This window comes from Mustelus asterias, unplaced genomic scaffold (genome assembly GCF_964213995.1).
Source record: "Mustelus asterias unplaced genomic scaffold, sMusAst1.hap1.1 HAP1_SCAFFOLD_733, whole genome shotgun sequence".
Taxonomy (NCBI): domain Eukaryota; kingdom Metazoa; phylum Chordata; class Chondrichthyes; order Carcharhiniformes; family Triakidae; genus Mustelus; species Mustelus asterias.
In genome coordinates this window covers 140,022-161,997 of record NW_027590682.1, presented here as the reverse complement: position 1 = coordinate 161,997, position 21,976 = coordinate 140,022, and the positions used below count along the sequence as shown (strand labels likewise).

Here is a 21,976-nt window from a genome sequence, read left to right as displayed (position 1 = left end):
GTTGGTGAAGTGGAAGGGTAGGAGAGATTCTTTCTGCTGGACTGGCCGATCGCACGACTTTGCTTCCAGTGGGCTGATGCTCTTTGAGCCTGGGAGAGCACATTGCCACTGAAATGATCCACAAAAGCTGATGAAGGACATTTATTTTATCCTGGATAGTAAATAGTGTTTTTCCCCCCACTACAGGTAGATCTGAAATAAATACAGAAAGGACTGGAAAAACGCAGCAGGTCTGGCAGCATCTCTGGAGAGAGAAACAGAGTTAACATTTCACACTACTGGATTGGGAATCAATCTAGTAAATCTCCTCTGAACTGCTTCCATGGTATTTATAAAATGGGGCAGCACGGCAGCACAGTGGTTAGCACTGCTGCATCATAACACCAGGGACCCAGGTTCAATTCCAGCCTGGGTCACTGTCTGTGTGGAGTTTGCACGTTCTCCCCATGTCTGTGTGGGTTTCATCCGGGTGCTCCGGTTTCCTCCCACAGTCCAAAGATGTGCGGGTTAGGTGGATTGGCCATGAGAAATTGACCCTTGTGTCGGGGGGGATTAGCAGGGTAAATGTGTGGGGTTATGGGAATAGGGCCTGGGTGGGATGCTGTTTGGTACAGACTCAATAGGCAGAACGGCCTCTGTCTGTACTGCAGGGATCCTACGATCCTTTGTTTAATTGGAGACAAAACTGCACCCGGTGTTCAAGATGCAGTTTCAGCAACGCCCTGTATAACTGAAGCAGAACATCTTTACTTCAATGTTCAATTTCTCTCAGAATAAAGGATAGCATTCCATTTGTGAGAATGGTGATTTATTTGAACTAAGACTTATGAGGTTCTCTTGTTTACAATAACTCCATAACTGTAAATCACACCAGGTTCCAGTGACTTAACCATGTGGCTCGAAAGAATACTTTAAATGGTGAATTCAGGAAGTTTATTAACCATTAAAAATGTAACAAGTCAGAAAGATAAAAAAGGAAAGTATCGATTAACAGTAAAAGGAGAAAGCTCAGCTTTAACAATTGAATGTATGAACTGATGAAATGTTATGGGGAGAAGGCAGGAACATGGGGATGAGGAGCATATCAGCCATGATCGAATGATTCGATGGGCCGAATGGCCTAATTCTGCTCCAAGATCTTATGAACAGATTTCTCTCTATCCTTTTCAGACCAGGACATGAAGTGATGGCTCCGAAACCATGGATAACTTGTAAAATCAACAGCTCCCAACACCTCTCTGTAGGGCACAGTGGTTTGCACTGCTGCCTCACAGCGCCAGGGACCTGGGTTCGACTCCCGGCTTGGGTCACAGTATGCACATTCTCCCCGTGTCTGCGTGGGTTTCCTTCGGGTGCTCCGGTTTCCTCCCACAGTCCGAAAGACATGCTGGTTTTCAGAGTAACTTCAATGCAGTGTTAATGTAAGCCGACTTGTGACACTAATAAATGAAGTTCCTGGGAAAATCCCCCAGTCACCGCACTCTGGCATCTGTTCGGGTACACTGAGGGAGAATTTAGCATGGTCAATGCACCTAACCAGCACATCTTTCGGACTGTGGGAGGAAACCAGAGCTCCCGGAAGAAAACCAGGCAGACACGGGAACAACGTGCAAACTCCACAGAGTCACCCAAGCCGGGAATCAAACCCAGGTCCCTGGCGCTGAGGCAGCAGAGCTAACCAGTGTGCCACCAGGCCATCCTAACAAGTCTTGTTATCTGTTTTTTCTATTCTGTTGGCTTCAGAAGGGAACATTTTATAATTCTCACAGCATTTTAACCATTCTTTATATCTTTATAATTCTAAACGTTATAAACTTTTGTGTTCAAATTTACATTTCCAGCCTAACATCTGTATTAATGAATCATTTATTCTTTAATTGTCTCTCAATTCAGGCTGTCCATTTAACTAATCTCCTGCTTTACAATTGTGGGAACTTCAGTCACAAATAAGGTAGTCAAATGCATTGTTAAAAGCAGGATGTTCTTTATATAAATAAATAACAAAGTTTAAAAATCATTGGCAAACAAAAGGAAACAGGAGCATTGGAACCAGCCTGGACTTGCAGACTGAAACCCCGCCCAAAGCCTGCACGTGCTCAGAAGGGAGAGAGGTTGTGAAGAACACTCTGTAACACTTCTCCTCCCCTTAAATTTCAATCCCCCATCAGGACAGAAATACAACAAAGTAATGTCTTTAACAATACGGAAGTCTGTCAGGAGCTTTGTGGTTGCATTGCGACCTGTACAATACCACTGGTAAATCTTGTAATGGTGTTTCTGGAATGGGAGGTGAAGAGGGAGTTTGAGAATCTGTACATGAACATTCCTCTTCCACTCCCACAGCAGAGTCAACTGGCAAAGCTGGAACCATTTCCTGGTGAACATCCACAGCAGCATGACCCTCTGCCATGTTCTCAGTAATGGTTGCTGACTCTGAAACTGTTCCTGACTCGGGGTCACACCGCAAGCGAATATGGTCTTGGTGTCTGCGAACAACTCTTCCGTTTTACAGTCTCACCACCCAAGATACTGGACCACTTTGGTTTAAAATTATTCCCGGTAACCACCTTTGGTTACTCCCAAAGTTTCTGATGTAAACCTGATCACCCGGTTTGAACTGCCTCTCTTTGGCGTGGCAGTCATGTCCCTCCTTCTGCTTCTCTTGTCTCCTGCTCACTTTTGCTCTGAGATCTGGATGAAGCAGATCCAGATGAGACTTCAACCTTCGACCAAAAAATTCCACAGGAGAGTCCGGTTGTGGATTGTGGTGTGATGCGAAACTGGAACAAAAATCTTGAGAGCTTGTTCCTAAAGTATCGCCTGCCATTCTTTTCAATCCCTCCTTCAGACTTTGAACAGCTCTTTCTGCGAGACCATTTGTACAGTAAGAAGTTTAACAACACCAGGTTAAAGTCCAACAGGTTCATTTGTTAGCAAATGCCACGAGCTAACAAATGCATTTGCTAACAAATAAACCTATTGGACTTTAACCTGTTGTTGTTAAACTTCTGACTGTGTTTACCCCAGTCCAACGCCAGCATCTCCACATCATGAAGACCATTTGTACCCAGATGAAACGGTGCAGTACGCACATGACGTAGACCATTCCTTTACAGGAATTCCTGAAACACCTCACTTGTAAACAGAGTGTTGTTATCTGAAACAAGCCAATCTGGTAACCCAGGGCTTGTGAAAATTTGACAGAGCTTCTCTATTGTCACAGGAGCTGGAATATTACTCATGATCTGTGCTTCCAACCATTTTGAATGCACATTTACAATGACCAAACACATGTGATTCATGAAAGGCCCCCCCAAAGGCCACATTTAGTCTGGACCACGGCCTATCAGACCACCCCCAAGGATGAAGTGGGAATGTACCCAGTGTGTTGTGCCTGATTCAATCGACAAACAGTTTATTGAGTTACGCCAGCGGGGAGAAGCCACAGGGGCTGACCATGTGCAACTCCACCCAACAAAGAATATCATCAATTCTTATCCAGTTACTCAGCCCATCCCGGCTGGACACAATCCAATCAGAATGGTGATAGATTACATACATTATAGGTTCAATAAAATTAGTATCTGGGCATTATGGGGCTTTGTGATCATCTCATGGACAGGTGCCCTCATCATGATGCTTTCCAGACCCCCCCTTCGGGGGGGGGGGGCGGGGGGGGTCTTTCTTGGGTTTTCTTTGTACATAGACTCCCTTAGTTAGAAATGGGGTGGATTAAAAGTTCTCAAATGGACGTCAGCACTCTTCCTTTGTTTTAATCGAATGACCACATGGTCTGGGAATCATTTCTATTTAATGCTCTCTCTTTTTAAACTCTTTTCTTCAGTATCCAATTCCAGAATTTTCCTTTTCTTTGTGTTACTTGCGTTAGGAATAAATCTTTGGACCTGACAGGAAGTTTAACCCAAGATCAATCCAACACAGGATTGGTCAGAATCATTTCACATGTGTCAAATTTTAAATAACCATTACAAATTAAAACTCTCTTTCTCACATGGGTGAATTGTATCCGGATTAAAATTCCCACATGTTTAGTAAAATATCCTGGAATCCTGTCTCTGGCCAGTAAATATGGCCATGATGTGGAGATGCCGGCGTTGGACTGGGGTAAACACAGTAAGAAGTTTAACAACACCAGGTTAAAGTCCAACAGCTCCAGGTTCATAACTTCTGAACAAAAAAAGTTTTATTGATCACACTTCCTTTTTTAAAAATCTGTTTGATTTAAATCACAGACAGAAAACCTCAAAGCTTGAAGCGTTCATCCCACAAATATCATCCACACACAAACTGAGAAACTTAACATGTGCTTTACATCAACAATAACTAAAATTAATTACTTAAGCGTTCTTGTGATCCTGTTTTTAAACTTCCAAAAATGCCTTTAATTAAAGATTCAAGATGAGGTTAATCCACCAGAAAGATAAACCTTAACAAATGTAGCCCAAAACAATAATAAAACACATCGACAAACATTCACATAAAACAAACAAAACACACAGATTCTCACAGCTCGTAAATTTTAAACAATGAATCCTCAGCGTTCTCTCTCGCAGCTATAGCTTCTTAAAGCGACAGAGCACTACAAGCTCACAACTCCTTGATTAAAATAAGATCCAAGATCCTTCATTATAACTTAACCTTTTTTAAGACAACTTACAAGGACTGATTTTAGAGGCAACATCTTTGTTGATTTAAAATCCCAAACACGTTACACCCAAACACCGGCAAAATCTTTGTTCTTTATCTGGGGATAAAACTCTCAGTTATTCCAAATTCCTCCAGGCTGTGCTTAATATTTCCGCATTTAACTTATTCCCAGAAATCCTCAATTATAAACTAAAATAGACACGTGTTTCCGGGCAGTCACAGGAATATGGTCAAGATAGTCCAGTCCCACAATGCCTCACATTCAATCTGCAGTCCTTCAATTATAACAGAATATGTGGCTGTATGTAGCTGCCTTGGCCATGGTCAACCCCAACCCCAAGGGTGCCTTCTTGAACTGCTGCAATGCCTGAGGTGTACGTACACCCACAGTGCTGTTAGGAAGGGACTTCCATAGAAACATAGAAAAACTACAGCACAATACCAGCCCTTCAGCCCACAAAGTCGTGCCGAACATGTCCCTACCTTAGCGATTACTAGGCTTACCTATAACCCTCTATCTTACTAAGTTCCATGTACTTATCTAAAAGTCTCTTAAAAGACCCTATCGAATCCGCCTCCACCACCCACCACCCTCTGAGTGAAAAACTTACCCCTGACATCTCTGTACCTAGTCCCCAGCACCTTAAACCTGTGTGGTCTTGAGGCAACCATTTCAGCCCTGGGAAAAAGCCTCTGACTATCCACTCGATCAATACCTCTCAACATCTTATACACCTCTATCAGGTCACCCCTCATCCTTCGTCTCTCCAAGGAGAAAAGACTGAGCTCACTCAACCTATCCTCATAAGGCATGCTCCCCAACCCAGGCAACATCCTTGTAAATCTCCTCTGCACCCTTTCTATGATTTCCACATCCTTCTGTAATGAGGCGACCAGAACTGAGCACAGTACTCCAAGTGTGGTCTGACCAGGGTCTTATACAGTTGCAACATTATCTCATGACTCCTAAGCTCAATTCCTCGATTGATGAAGGCCAGTACACCATCCGCCTTCTTAACCACAGCCTCAACCTGCACAGCTGCTTTGAGCGTCCTATGAACTCGGACCCCAAGATCCTTCTGATCTTCCACTCTGCCAAGAGTCCTACCATTAATATTATATTCTGCCATCGTATTTGACCTGCCAATATGAACTACCTCACACTTATCTGGGTTGAACTCCATCTGCCACTTCTCCATCCAGTCTTGCATCCTATCAATGTCTCGCTGCAACTTCTGACATCCCTTCATACTATCCACAACACCTCCAACCTTTGTGTCATCAGCAAACTTACCAACCCATCCCTCCACTTCCTCATCCAGGTCATTTATAAAAATCACAAAGAGTAAGGTTCCCAGAACAGATCCCTGGGGCACTCCACTGGTGACCGACCTCCCTGCAGAATATGACCCGTCTATAACCACTCTTTTCCTTCTGTGGGCAAGCCAGTTCTGGATCCACAAAGCAATGTCCCCTTGGATCCCATGCCCCCTCACTTTCTCAATAAGCCTTGCATGGGGCACCTTATCAAGTTTCCAGTTACTGAGAGAGACAAGAGATGAAATTTCTGGGCCTCTCACAAAAATCTTTGTTTCTTCATTGGACACAGGTGAGGTCCCAGAGGATTGGAGGATAGCAAATGTGGTCCCGTTATTTAACAAGGGTAACAAGGATAACCCGGGTAATTATAGGCCAGTGAACTTGACGTCCGTGGTAGGGAAATTGTTGGAGAAGATTCTTAGAGATAGGATCTATACACATTTAGAACTGAATAATCTCATTAGCGATTGTACAAGGGAGGTCATGCCTCACAAATTTGGTTGCGTTTTTTGAGGAGGTGACAAAAATGATTGACGAGGGAAGGGCCGTGGATGTCGTCTCCATGGAATTTAGTGAAGCATTTGACAAGGTCCCTCATGGCAGGTGGTGCAAAAGGTTAAATCTCACGGGATCAAAGGTGAACTAGCTACATGAGTACAGAACTGGCTTGGCCATAGAAGACAGAGGGTAGCAGTGGAGGGGTCTTTTTCTGATTGGAGATCTGTGACTCGTGATGTTCCGCAGGGCTCTGTACCGGGATCTCTGCTGTTTGTGATATATATAAATGATTTGGAAGAAGATGTAGCTAGTCTGATTAGTAAGTTTGCGGACGACACAATGATTGCTGGAGTTGTGGATTGTGATGAACATTGTCAGAGAATACAGCAGGACATAGATAGGCTGGAAAATTGGGCGGAGAAATGGCAGATGGAACTTAATCCAGATAAATGCGAAGTGATGCATTTTGGTAGATCTAATGCAGGGGGGAGCTATACAATAAATGGCAGAACCATCAGGAGTATAGACACACAGAGGGATCTGGGTGTGCAAGTCCACGATCCTTAAAGGTGGCAGCACAGGTGGAAAGGGGGATGAAGAAGGCATATGGCATGCTTGCTTTTATTGGGGCATAGAGTATAAAAGTTGGCATATGATGTTGCAGTTATATAGAATGTTGGTTAGGCCACATTTGGAATACTGCATCCAGTTCTGGTCGCCACACTACCAGAAGGATGTGGAGGCTTTGGAGAGAGTGCAGAAAAGGTTTACCAGGATGTTGCCTGGTATGGAGGGTATTCGCTATGAGGAGAGATTGAGTAAACTAGGGTTGTTCTCCCTGGAAAGACGGAGGTTGAGGGCGACCTAATAGAAGTTTACAAAATTATGAAGGGCATAGATAGGGTGAACAGTTGGAAGCTTTTTCCCAGGTCAGAAATGACAAACACAAGGGGTCACAAGTTCAAGGTAAGGGGGGCAAGGTTCAATACAGATATGCGGGGGACGTATTTTACACAGAGGGTGGTGGGGGCCTGGAATGCACTACCAAGCAAGGTGGTTGAGGCAGACACGCGAGGATCATTTAAGACTTATCTAGATAACCACATGAACAGACTGGGGATAGAGGGATACAAACGGATGGTCTCGTTAGGAACACATGATCGGTGCAGGCTTGGAGGGCCGAAGAGCCTGTTCCTGTGCTGTATTGTTCTTTGTTCTTTAAAATAGACACATGAGTTTCCGGGCAGTCACAGGAATGTGGTCAAGATAGTCCAGTCCCACAATGCCTCACATTCAATCTGCAGTCCTTCAATTATAACAGAATATGTGGCTGTATGTAGCTGCCTTGGCCATGGTCAACCCCAACCCCAAGGGTGCCTTCTTGAACTGCTGCAATGCCTGAGGTGTAAGTACACCCACAGTGCTGTTAGGGAGGGACTTCCAGCTACACATTCCAGACTTTCACTAGACTGTAGGTGGATACCAGATTGATATATTCCATTCAACCACACCCAAGCTGAGTTATTCCAATTCCTTTATTGTCCAGGACAATATATTCACAATATCATTAAAACAGAAATTAAACATTCCCATTTGATTTCAGGTATTAACATATTCTGTTAGTTTGTTCTTTATTGTCGATGTCAGGCTGGGCTTGTTCCTCTTGGAGAAAAGGAGGTTGAGGGGAGATTTGATCGAGGTGGACAGATTCTGACAGGTTTAGATAAGGTGGACAAAGAAAAGCTGTTCCTATTAGCTGATGGGACAAGGACTAGGGGGGGACACAGATTTATGGTTTTGGGTCAGAGATGCAAGGGGAGGAGTGGGGGAGGAGTGGGGGGGAGGGGGGGGGGGTGGGGGGGGAGATGTGAGGAAGAATATTCTGATGCAGCGAATGGTAATGACCTGAAACTCGCTGTCTATGAGGGTGGAGGAAGTGGAGACAATAAACAATTAAAAAGGAAATTGGATGGGCATTTGGGGATGTTCCAAACAGAACGAAGAACAAAGAGAATTACAGCACAGAAACAAGCCCTTTGGCCCTCCAAGCCTGTAGCAACCATGCTGCCCGTCTGAACTAAAACCCCCTACCTTTACGGGGACCATATCCCTCTATTCCTATGCATTTCATATATTTGTCAAGACACATCTTAAAAGTCACTATCGTATCTGCTTCCACTACCTTCCCCGGCAACGAGTTCCAGGCACCCACCACCCTCTGTGTAAAAAACCTGCCTGGTACATCTCCTTTAAACCTTGCCCCTCGCACCTTAAACCTATGCCCCCTAGTAATTGACTCTTCCAACCTGGGAAAAAGCTTCAGATTATCCACTCTGTCCATGTCCCTCATAATCTTGTAGACTTCTATCAGGTCGCCCCCCTCAACCTCTGTCGTTCCAGTGAGAACAAACCAAGTTTCTCCAACCTCTCCTCATAGCTAATGCCCTCCACACCAGACAACATCCTGATAAATATTTTCCGTACCCTCTCCAAAGCCTCCACATCCTTCTGGTAGTGTGGTGACCAGAATTGAACACTAGATTCCAAGTGCGGTCAAACTAAGGTTCTATAAAGCTGCAACATGACTTACCAATTTTTAAACTCAATGCCCCGGCCGATGAAGGCAAGCATGCCGTATGCCTTCTTGACGACCTTCTCCACCTGCATTGCCACTTTCAATGACCTGTGTACCTGTACACCCAGATCCTTCTGCCTATCAATACTCTTAAGGGTTCTGCCAATAACTGTATATTTCCCATCTGTATTAGACCTTCCAAAATGCATTACCTCACATTTGTCCGGATTAAACTTCATCGGCCATCTCTCCGCCCAAGTCTCCAACTGATCTATATCCTGCTGTATCCTCTGCCGGTCCCCATCACTATCCGCAATTCCACCAACCTTTGTGTCGTCCACAAACTTACCAATCAAACCAGTTACATTTTCCTCCAAACCATTTATATATATTACAAACAGCAAAAGTCCCAGCACTGATCGCTGAGGAATGTCACTTGTCACAGCCCTCCATTCAGAAATGTACCTTTGCACTGCCAACCTCTGTTTTCTTCTGACAAAATATCTCTAAACTTCCTAACACCCTGTCACTCTGTGATCCGTGTGACATTTGAAACCAGGTATTTGCAAAAAGACTCAAAGAATATCAGCCCACTGGAGACTGAGACCGGCCAGTCCAGCACAAAGAAACCCTCTGACCCTTCCCATTGACGAACTGTGAGAATGAACAAAATGCAGTCCTGGATGCAACTGAGAGCAGAAACAATAACAGCAGAATCCAACCCCTGGAATCACTCGTGAACTTGCTGGTGTCTCAGCAGCCGGGATGAAACGCTGAAACCCTTCCCACACTGAGAGCAGGTAAACGGCCTCTCGCCAGTGTGAACTCGCTGGTGTCTCTGCAGGCTGGATAACTGAGTGAATCCCTTCCCACACTGAGAGCAGGTGAATGGCCTCTCCCCAGTGTGAACCCGCTGGTGTGTCCGCAGGTTAGATGAACAAGTGAATCCCTCCCCACAATGAGAGCAGGTGAACAGCCTCTCCCCAGTGTGAACTCGCTGGTGTGTCCGCAGGCTGGATAACTGAGTGAATCCCTTCCCACACTGAGAGCAGGTGAACGGCCTCTCTCCAGTGTGAACTCGCTGGTGTCTCTGCAGGCTGGATAACTGAATGAATCCCTTCCCACACTGAGAGCAAGTGAATGGCCTCTCCCCAGTGTGAACTCGCTGGTGTGTCTGCAGGTGGGATGACTGCGTGAATCCCTTCCCACATTCCGAGCAGGTGAATGGCCTCTCCCCAGTGTGAACTCGCTCGTGTGTCCGCAGGCTGGATAACTGAATGAATCCCTTCTCACACTGAGAGCAGGTGAATGGTCTCTCCCCAGTGTGGCTGCGCCGATGAGCTGCCAGCAGAGATGGGGCTCTGTATCTCTTCCCACAGTCTGCACATTTCCACGGTTTCTCCATGGTGCGGGTGTCCTTACCTCTCTCTTGGGTGGACAATTAGTTGAAACTTCGTCCACACACAGAACAAGATTACAGTTTCTACCCGCTGTGAATGGTGTGATATTTATTCAGACTGTGTAACTGGTTAAAGCTCTTTAGTCAGTGTATTGGAACACTCTCTCTCAAGTGTAGCAGTGTGTTGATGCTTTTTCACTCACACTGACATTTCAAATCTTTTCAAATCGACAGACTGGACAATCATTTCTCCTTCTAGATTCAAAGTCCGATGATATTGAGGTCCCAAGGAATATGACTCTGTCAGATCGAGACGTGACGTTTGAGATTTCAGCCTGTGATTCCTCTTTCAATATCCTGTAAAATGAGTTTACAAAAGTCATCAGTGTCAGTACAGGATAGAAATTCAGAACAGACAATTTCTATGGAACATTCTTTCCTCTCTCATTCCCCAAAAGCTGTAAATCTCCATCCCACACACTCTCTCCCCATTCTCAGCAGGTCTGGCAGCATCTGTATGGAGAGAAAAGAACTGATGTTTCAGAGCTTTGACAAAGGGTCATCTAGACAAGAAACATCAGCTCTTTTCTCTCCTTACAGATGCTGCCAGACCTGCTGAGATTTTCCAGCATTTTCTCTCTTGGTTTCAGATTCCAGCATCCGCAGTAATTTGCTTTTATAAGGCTGCAGATACCTCCTCCCAAGTAACATGCGTGCGCCCAAGACATCACCACTTGTTTCCCTTATTTCTTTCGCACCCATGGTGCTCTCCGCAGTAAACACAGAGGAGAAGTATTCATTAAAAATCTCACCCATCTCCTGTGGCTCCACACACAGATGGCCATACTGATTTTTAAGGGGATCTATTCTCTCTCTAGCCACCCTTTTACTCTTAATATAGCGATAGAACCTCTTGGAATTTTCTTTAATCTTACCTGCCAGATCCATATCAGACCCACTTTTTGTCCTCCTGATTTCCCTCCTCAGTATTTTCTTACACTTTTTATAGTCAGAGTGATTCACTTGTCCCCGATTGCCTAAACCCAATGTATGCTTCCTTCTTTTACCTGACCAGAGCCTCAATGTCCCTTGTCTGCCAGAGATCCCTAAATTTACCATTCTTTCCCTGCATCTTAACAGGAATATACTGCCCCTGGACTCTTGATATCACACTTTTAAAACCTCCCATTTGCCAGTCATTCCTTTCCTTTCATTGATCTCGCTTCCAAACTAAAACCGGCCGTCTGCCATTACCCGCACTGATGGGGAGATGCCGGCGTTGGACTGGGGTAAATACAGTAAGAAGTCAAACAACACCAGGTTAAAGTCCAACAGGTTTATCTGGTTCACCCGCACTGCGCATGCTTCAGGTCCCGCCCCTCATTCACTCCGATTGGTTGGAGGACCAGCCACTCCCGCTCGGTCCTCCAGCCCCGCCCCCTCTTCCTATTGGTCCGGAGCTGCCGTCAATCAGTTCCCGGGCATTGTGATGTGGAGCATGCGCAGTGTCATTGCTGTCCTTGGCGCTTGTTTGTCCCGGAGAAGCGGAGTCAGCGTTAGGCGGTGGCTGGGAGGATTTGGAAACACTTTGTGGATCCGCAAACCCTTCAGAATCATTGTCAGCTCCCTGGTTTGCAGCTGCGGGGCTTCTCCCTCCCTCCCTCCCGGGAACAGGCCCAGGTTAACGGCCCCATCCTGGCTCAGCCACTGGAGGATGGTTCACATCAGAGGATGGGGGAGGGGGACAATAAATAAGAGGTTACACTTTGGCCTCAAATCAATGAGGACTCTGATCTCTGGGAAGGAAGGAAACCCTGGGAGGTGGGCGGGGAGGATTCACAAACACCCGCTGGAGGCCCCAACACCCCCAATAAGACCCATTGGTTTTATTGTCAGTCTGCAGACAGCAGCTGGAGAACTGAACCCAGTAAGAGTTTTAACAACACCAGGTTAAAGTCCAACAGGTTTATTTGGTCGCAAAAGCCACTCGCTTTCGGAGCGCTGCTCCTTCGTCAGGTGAGTAGGACTTGTGTTCATAAACGGGGCATATATATTGACACAAACTCAATTTACAAGATAATGGTTGGAATGCGAGTCTTTACAGGTAATCAAGTCTTAAAGGTACAGACAATGTGAGTGGAGAGAGGGTTAAGCACAGGTTAAAGAGATGTGTATTATCTCCAGCCAGGACAGTTAGTGAGATTTCCACATCAAGAACTGAACCCAGACAGAGGAGAGGGAGGGAGAAAACTGGGAGTGGAGGGAAGAAATGGTGGCGATGTTGAGATGGGTTTGGATTTCAGCCCAGGGGAGGAGGGAGAGTGTGTGGGACGGGGATTTACAGATTTGGGGGAACAAGAGAGGAAAATATGTTCCAGAGAAACTATGAATTGTCTGTTCAGAATTTCTATCCTGGACTGAAAGTGATGACTTTTGTAAACTGTTTTTACAAAGTATTCTGAAGCTGGATTTACAGATGTGAAACTCAAAACAAACTTCAAATCAAGCTCTGTTTCAGTGATTTAATTCATCGGAAACTGAATATCGACAGCCTTTGTCTCCAGAAGAAGAAAAGTTTGTTCTGTTTGTGGGTGAAGATTTCAAACATCAGTGTGACTGAAAAAGCGCCAAGACACACACACACCTGAGAGTTTCCATTGTGCTGAATGTGGAAAGAGCTTTAAACAGGCTGGAAAAAACCCACACAATTCTCAGTGATTTGTGACCCAACACACATTCTGTGTAAACAAGGCATCAACTCATCATCCAACCTGGAGTCACACGAGGATACCCGCTCCACAGAGAAACCATTGAAATGTGGGGACTGTGGGAGGGGATTCAATTACCCGTCCGAATTGGATATTCATCGTCGCATTCACACTGGAGCGAGGCCGTTCACCTGCTCTGAGTGTGGGAAAGGATTTGCTTACTCATCCAGCCTCTATACACACCGGCGTGTTCACACTGGTGAGAGGCCGTTCACCTGCCTCGAATGTGGGAGGGGATGTCATGCTTTATCAAGCCTCCTGATTCACCGGCAAGTTCACTCCGATCAGAGACCGTTTCAATGTTCTGATTGTGAGAAAAGCTTTAAAAGCACAAAGGACCTCCTGAGACACCAGCGCACTCACATGGCGGTGAGACCGTTCACCTGCTCAGTGTGTGGGAAGGGATTCACTCAGTCATCCCACCTTCTGACACACCAACTTGTTCACACTGATCAGAGACCATTTCAATGTTCTGACTGTGAGAAGAGATTTAAAAGTAAAAATGATTTACAAGTCCATCAGCGCACTCACACTGGGGAGAAGCCATTCACCTGCTCCGTGTGTGAGAGGAGATTCGGACGTTTATCCCAGCTGCAAACACACCAGCGAGTTCACTCTGATAAGAGACCATTTCAGTGTTCTGACTGTGAGAAGAGCTTTAAAAGTAAACAGGATTTGGTGACACACCAGCGAGTTCACACTGGGGAGAAACCGTTCGCCTGCTCGGTGTGTGGGATGGGATTCACCCATTCATCCCACTGTCTGAGACACCAGCGAGTTCACACCGGGGAGAAGACATTTATTTGCTGTGTGTGTGGGAAGGGATTCACTGATTCAGCCCAGCTTCTGATACACGAGCGAATTCACACTGGGGAGAAACCCTTCGCTTGCTCCACATGTGGGAAACGATTCACTCAGTCACCCCAGCTCATTGCACATCAACTGGTCCACACTGATCAGAGACCTTTTAAGTGTTCTGACTGTGAGAAAAGTTTTAAAAGCACGAAGGACCTGCTGAGACACCAGCAAATTCACACTGGGGAGAGATCATTCACCTGCTCCATGTGTGGGAAAAGGTTCACTCAGTCATCCCACCTGCTGAGACACCAGCAGGTTCACACAGGAGAGAGATCGTTCACCTGCTCCGTATGTGGGAAGAGATTTGCTCGGTCAGCCAATCTGCTGAGACACCAGCAAGTTCACAAGTCACTGCAGGGATTGGATTCTGCTGTTGCTGCTAACCCCATGCAGGACTGAATCATGTTCATTCTGTTATTAAGGAGGCTGGGAGGGTGGAACACATAGATAATCTCTGTACAATCAGGCAGAGTCAACATGGTTTTGTGCAAGGGAAATCACCTTTAATTGATTTATTGGATTTCTTTGAGGAAGTTACAAGCAATGTGGATAAAGTGGAACCTGTGGATGTGGTGTATTTAGATTTCCAGCAGGCATTTGACACATCAAAGTTTACCACACTAAATAAGAATTCGTAGCATAAGGCATATTAGCATCCCATCCACATCGGTTCTTTGTATTAGCATGGATAGAGGATTGATTAGCTAATGGGAAACAGAGAGGAGGGAGAAAGGAGTAATTTTTGGGATGGCAAGATGTAGCTTGTGGAGTGCCACAGGGATCAGTGCTGGGGCCTCAACTATTGACAAACTATTTTCATGACTTGGATGACAGGATCAAAATTTGCTGATAACACAAAGGTAGGTAGAAAAATGAGATGTGAATGACCATAACAAGCCTGCAAAGCGACATAGTGAATGAGTGGGTTAGAAGTTGGCAGCTGGAACAAGATTTTTGGATAATGTGAACTTGTCCATTTGGACAGGAAGGATGGAAAAGCAGTTGATTATTTAAAGAGAGCGATTGCAGGTACAGAGGGATCTGGGTGTCCTGGTACTGTAATCAGGAAACGTTAGTGTGTGGACACAGCAAATGATTAGAAAGGTAAATGAATTATTGTTTATTGCAGGGATGTTTTGCTGCATTTGTTCAGGGTATTGGTGAGACCACATCAAGAGTACTGTGTATAGTTTTGGTCTCCTTACGTAAGAGAGGACTTGTGTGAGAAGTAGTTCAGAGAAGGTTTACTTGACTGATTCATGGGATGAGGGAGTTATCATACAAGGAAAAGTTGGACATGTTCGGCCTGTATCTATTGGGGTTTAGAAGAATGAGAGAGGATCTGATTGAAACATATAAAATTCAGAGGGGACTTGACAGATGTTGATTGTAGAGAGAGGAGAACTAGAGGCACAGTTTAAAAATAAGGGGTCTCCCATTTAAGACTGGGATGAGGAGAAACCTTTTCTCTCAGAGGGTTGTTACAGTGTGGAATTCTCTTCCACAGAGAGTGGTGGAGGCTGGCTCACTGAATATTCTGAAGTCTGAATTTAATAGATTCTTGATTGACAAGAGAGCCAAAGGGTACGAGGGGTAAGAAGGAAAGTGGAGTTCAGACCACAATCAGATCAGCCAAGATCCTATTGAATAGTGGAGCAGGCTCGAGGGGCCGAGTGGCCTTCTCCTGCTCCTAATTCACATGTTCACATTGTGAGAGTTGGAGTTTGTTTCTACTGACTTTCATTTCCCATAAATCTGAGCTGCAGCTTAATCTACAGAATAGAATCAAATAAATCTTGATGATAAACTGATTGATCAGCCAGAGTCTAACTGAATGACAGAGCAGACTGGAAGGGCTGAACAACCTCCTCCAGTTCCTGTGTAGTTTCTCCCCAGGATTCTCCCACTCTCTAACTCTGCTCCAGTGCTGGTTTCTGATGAAGTCTCTTCTCCCCAGGTCTCCCATCACTTTCCATTCATCAGCTGGTGTCTGAGTCCAAGTTTACCAGGAACAGGAGGAGGTCATTTATCCCTCGAGCCTGTTCTGTCATTCACTGAGGTCAGGGCTGATCTTGAGACCTAACTCCATTTACCCAGATATTGTTTTAATCTTGACTTCCCCAGTCTGTTACAATGTGATTTAAAAATAACTTTCATTTCCATCAGACCGTTAATGTAGGAGAGTGTCCCAAAGTGAATCTCAGAAACATTAACTGACACTGAGTCAAAGAAGGGGATGTTAGGAGGGCTGACTAGAGACTTGGTGCAGTGTAAAGGGTTCATGTTAAATTTGTAAATATTCTACACAGTGATGTATGATCAGATGACAAGAGCGTGCTGAGAGATGGTTCTCTGTGAAGCCTCGTGCTGATCTTGTATTGTACATAGTTCGAAGAATGTGCAATTAAAGGTTACGTTTATCAGCAGCCTTGCCTCCAGCAGTCTCTGTAGATTCTGACCAATTTCCTTCTTCACTTGATCTAAACCCACAAGGCTGTGTTCTCAGCCCCCTTCTATACTCCTTATACACCTATGACTGTGTGGCCAAATTCCCCTCCAACTTGATTTTCAAGTTTGCTGATGACACCGTAGTGGGTCGGGTCTCAAACAATGACGAGACAGAGTACAGGAATGAGATAGAGAATCTGGTGAACTGGTGCGGCAACGATAATCTCTCCCTCAATGTCAACAAAATGAAGGAGATTGTCATCAATTTCAGGAAGCATAGAGGAGAACATGCCCCTGTCTACATCAATGGAGATGAAGTAGAAAGGGTCGAGAGCTTCAAGTGTCCAGTTCACCAACAACCTGGCCTGGTACCCCCATGCTGACACTATAGAACAAAGAACAAAGAAAATTATAGTGCACGAACAGGCCCTTTGGCCCTTCAAGCCTGCACCGACCATGCTGCCCGACTTAACTATACCCTCTACCCTTCCGGGGACCATATCACTCTATTCCCATCCTATTCATGTACTTGTCAAGATGCCCCTTAGAAGTCACTACCGTATCTGCTTCCACTCCCTCCCCCGGCAACGAGTTCCAGGCACCCACTACTCTCTGTGTAAAAAATCTGCCTTGTACATCTCCTTTAAGCCTTGCCCCTCGCACATTAAACCTATGGCCCCGAGTAATTGACTTAGTTAAGGAAGCCCACCAATTCCTCTACTTTCTTAGAAGACTAAGGAAATTTGGGATGTCAGCTACGACTCTCACCAACTTTTACAGATGCACCACAGAAAGCATTTTTTCTGGTTGTATCACAGCTTGGTATGGCTTCTGCTCTAACCAAGACCGCAAGGAACTGCAAAAGGTCATGAAATCCATCACGCAAACCAGTCTCCCATCCATTGACTCTGACTACACTTCCCGCTGCCTCGGCAAAGCAGCCAGCATAATTAAGGACCCCACGTACCCCGATCATTCTCTCTTTCACCTTCTTCCCTTGGGAAAAAGATACAAAAGTCTGAGATCACGTACCAACCGACTCAAGAACAGCTTCTTTCCTGCTGCTGTCAGTCTTTTGAATGGACCTACCTTGCATTAAGTTGATCTTTCACCACACCTTAGCTATGACTGTAACACTACATTCTGCACTCTCTCGTTTCCTTCCCTATGAACAGTATGCTTTGTCTGTATAGCGCGCAAGAAACAATACTTTTCACTATGGTAATACATGGGACGATAATAAATCAAATCAAATCAAACCTGCCATAATGGTGTTCACCTCTATCAGATCTCCCCTCCACCTCCTCCGTTCCAAGTAGAACAACTCCAGCTTCTCGAACCTGAGCTTGGAGTTAAAATTCTTCATTGCTGGAACCATTCTGATAAGTCTCCTCTGCACCTTCTCAAGGACCATCCCATCCTTCCTGAAGGAGCAGGAGCCATACCAAGCTGTGATACAACCAGAAAAAATGCTTTCTGTGGTGCATCTGTAAAAGTTGGTGAGAGTCGTAGCTGACATCCCAAATTTCCTTGGTCTTCTAGTGGTTTAAACACTACTTTATAAAGCTTCAGCGTAACAACCTGCTTTTAACAGAATGGCCCTATTGAAAACCAATGTATTATCTAAATGTGCAATCATAGAATCCTACAGTGCAGAAGGAGGCCATCAAGTCTCCCACAATCTGACCACAATCCCACTCAGGCCCTATCCCCATAACCCCATGCATTTACAATAGTTAGTCCCCCTGACACTAAGGGGTAATTTAGCATGGCCAATCCATGCAATCCACACACCTTTGGACTGTGGGAGGAAACCAGAGCACCCGGAGGAAATGCACGCAGACACGGGGAGAATGTGCAAACTCCACACAGACAGTAACCCAACCTGGGAATTGAACCCGGGTCCCTGGTGCTGTGAGGCAGCAGTGGTAACAACTGTGCCACCGTGCTGGCCCAATCAGTTGTAACTTGCTTTATTTCTTTTATATTAAGTGTAGATGGGTTGCGGTGGGACCCTGTGTGTGGAGACTGTCTCATGGCGGTAACATGGAACATCGAGGGTGATAGAAGAACCCAGACCGAGGATATCTGAAGAACTGCACTGAACTGCATTGTGGGTTCAAAATGGAGTGCATGCTGGTCATTGTAGTCAAGTCGCAGCCTTGCCGGAATTAGCAATGTCTGCAAAATGAGTTAAATTGTGCAGGAGAACTGGCCTCAAACTGTGAGAATGTGTTTGTTTGAGCTAATAAAGATGTCTGTAGCAGCTTGGGGATTGATAACAGTGTCAGAGGTAACACAGTGGAGTCAGGCTGGTTCTATTCCTTCAAGCATAACCGTGTAATAGGCCCAGGACATAAGAACAAGGGAGAAGGCAATGCTGTCATTGAAATTCAATAGGCTAAAAACAGATATTACCTTATTTTTTATTCATTTACAGAGGCCAAAGCCCACAGCCTTTCCTGAATAATAAAACGTGGCGTCACCGGCTAGGCCAGCATTTATTGCCCATCTCTAATTGGCCTAGGGAAGCTGTTGGTGAGCTGCCTTCTAGAACTGCTGCAATCCCTGTGGTGTAGGTACACCATAGTGCTGTCAGGGAGGGAGTTCCAGGATTCTGACCCAGTGACAGCGAAGGAACAGCGATATATTTCAAAGTCAAGATGGTGAGTGTTACAATCCCAGTTGATGTTATAGCTGGACAGGAAGATCCCAGAATGGAACCCTGGCTCAAAAGACCATAACTTTTATTTTCTTTGAAAACATAGAGGAACAGAGTCACAGGACTGCCAATTAGATTTTAACAATAAAATATTTATTAAATACGAAGAGTTTGATCATAAGACAAGACTTCTTCACTCCCACTTACCTTCACAAATGTACACAGATTTCAAGGATAACACAGGTAGAAAATTTCTTATGCTATAATGTTCTCAGTAAACACACAGTCCCTTTAAACCCACAGGTTGACTGTAACCAGACAACCCCTTCTGAAACTAAGTGGCAGATGCAACTCAATTGATCCTCTGTGGATTTCACCTCAAATTTCCCCTGAAATTATTGTCACTCGAGTGTTTCCAAACTCCGCTCTCAAAAAGGTACACTTTACAATCTTCTTCCAAACCAATGGATGATGTCACCCAGTGGCAGCATGGGAAATGGGAGGGGCCAAGGAAAGATCCTTGGGAGACACAAAGTTCAAGGACTTTGGAGAGGAACCGGAGGTTGGAGTTGGGACAGTAGTTTGTAACGACAGTGCGGTTAAGGGTTTTTTCCTTAGGATGGATGATGAGGGTGAATTACAGGTGAGATGGAGAGTATCAGAAAAGACAGGTCCATTAACAGTACCAGGTAATGTGGGGAAGTTGGGTTATCAGTGGTTTAGTGGGAAAAGGGTAAAGGGAGTTGAAAGCAGGTCTCATGAACACGATGGGCAATGAGAGGGTTTGACAGGAGATAGGAGAGAAACTGCAAAAAGATGTGAGCTCAGAGCTTGGATACAGAGGAGCTTTACAGAAAGTCTGGCCCAGAGGCTAGTGGAAGCGAGGGAAGCAGCAGAGGCAGCTGGTCAGATTGTCTCAATCTTAGTGACAAAAAAACTCCATGAGCTCCTCACACTTTGTTGTTAGAGGTGAAGATGGAGGAGACAAGAGAAAGGGAGAGTCCTTCAAAAGGAACTAATTTGTGTTAGAGATATTAAGATGTTTTGAAAAAGCATGTTTAAATCAAAGACAACATATTTGATTTTTGTCCAGAATATTAGCCTCTATAACTGACCTGAAGTTTATTAACATCAGCAGAAACAGACCCGAATGGACATAGCTCAGTTCTCAATCTGATTGACAAACACAATCCAATCTCTGTAGTTAATTGTGAACTCGCTGGTGTCTCAGCAGGTTGGATGTCTGAGTAAATCCCATCCCACACTCAGAACACGTGAATGGTCTCTTCCCAGTGTGAACTCGCTGGTGTGTCAGCAGGTTGGATGACTGAGTGAATCTCTTCCCACAATCATTGCAGATGAACAGCCTCTCCCCTGTGTGAACTCGCTGGTGTCTGAGCAGTGCTGATGATTGAGTGAATCTCTTCCCACACCTAGAGCAGGTGAACGGTCTCTCTCCAGTGTGAACTCGCTGGTGTCTCAGCAGAATGTATGACTGAGTGAATCCCTTCCCACACTGAGAGCATGTGAACGGTCTATCTCCCGTGTGAGTGCGCTGGTGAACGGTGAGATGAGATGATCGCTTGAACCCAGTTCCGCAGTGAGAGCACCTGAACGGTCTCTCGTCAGTGTGAACTTGTTGATGGTACATCAGTTTCTGAGAGGTTTTATAACACTTCCCACAGTCCAGACATTTAAATGGTCTCTCGTCAGTGTGATTTCTTTGGTGTGTCGTCAGGTTGGATAAATTAATAAATCCTTTCCCACACTCAGAGCAGGTGAACGGTCTCTGCCTAGTGTGAACTCGCTGGTGTGTCAGCAGGGTGGATTGGTGAGTGAATCCCTGCCCACAGTCAGAGCAGGTGAAAGGCCTCTCCCCAGTGTGAATTCGCTGGTGTGTCAGCAGTGTGGATGATTGAGTGAATCCCATCCCACACATAGAGCAGGTGAATGGCCTCTGCCCAGTGTGTGTGCGCTGGTGTGTCAGCAGGGTGGATGACTTTGTGAATCCTTTCCCGCAGTCAGAGCAGGTGAACGGCCTCTCCCCGGTGTGACTGCGCTGATGAGTTTCCAGCTGGGATGGGTAATTGAATCCCTTCCCACATTCCTCACATTTCCACGGCTTCTCCCCATCATGACTGCATTTATGTTTTGACAGGCCAGATGATCGATTGAATCCTTGTCCACACACAGAACACAAGTATGATTTATTTCCACTGTGAACGGTGCTTTTTCCTTCCATGTTCAAAATATGACAATGTTCAGGTTACGATAAATTGGTCGACTTTATCAGCCCCTGATGTGATGTTTGGTTTGTTTCCCAATTGCAAATCGTCCTCTTCTAAACCCTGTGAAATTGATTTGAAATAGAAAAAAAGGAGTGAGAAAGAACCTACAAAAACACAAAGGCAGGTTGTGAAATTGAGCTGAATGAATCTGGTAATATGTGGGGCCAGCACGAGGAAAAAGTGACCATGAAACATGCTTGATTCAATTGATGCACTCATGTGCTTCAGGGAAGGAAACTTGCCAACTGGTCTGGACTCTGCACTGAATCTCCAACAAAGCTTCCCACCCAAGTCCTATGCCCATAACCCCACATATTTATCATGTTACTTCCCCTAATATCTTGGGGCACTAAGAGGCAATTTAGCATGGCAATCCAGCTAACCTGCACATCATTGGACTGAGAGGAAACCGGAGCACCTGGATGAAAACCCACGCAGACAAGAGGGGACAGAGTCACACATGGCTGGAGCTGTGAGACAGCAGTGCTAACA

The 21,976-nt window shown here is 45.3% G+C and overlaps 2 protein-coding genes across 2 annotated transcripts in view; both read right to left on the bottom strand.

Moving 5' to 3' along the window:
* Positions 1–9,791: 9,791 nt before the first annotated feature.
* On the bottom strand, positions 9,792–10,466 carry LOC144487323 (uncharacterized). The gene has a single exon (XM_078205401.1). It carries the CDS (start codon positions 10,464–10,466, stop codon positions 9,792–9,794), a length of 675 nt encoding a protein of 224 aa, XP_078061527.1.
* Positions 10,467–20,082: 9,616 nt separating this feature from the next.
* Positions 20,083–21,976, bottom strand: part of LOC144487322 (uncharacterized) — a 28,150-nt gene continuing 26,256 nt past the window's right edge. Inside the window, exon 7 of the mRNA XM_078205400.1 lies at positions 20,083–21,462. Within this exon, the coding sequence (XP_078061526.1) occupies positions 20,401–21,462 (1,062 nt within the window). The 3' untranslated portion in view covers positions 20,083–20,400. The remainder of the gene's footprint in view (positions 21,463–21,976) is intronic.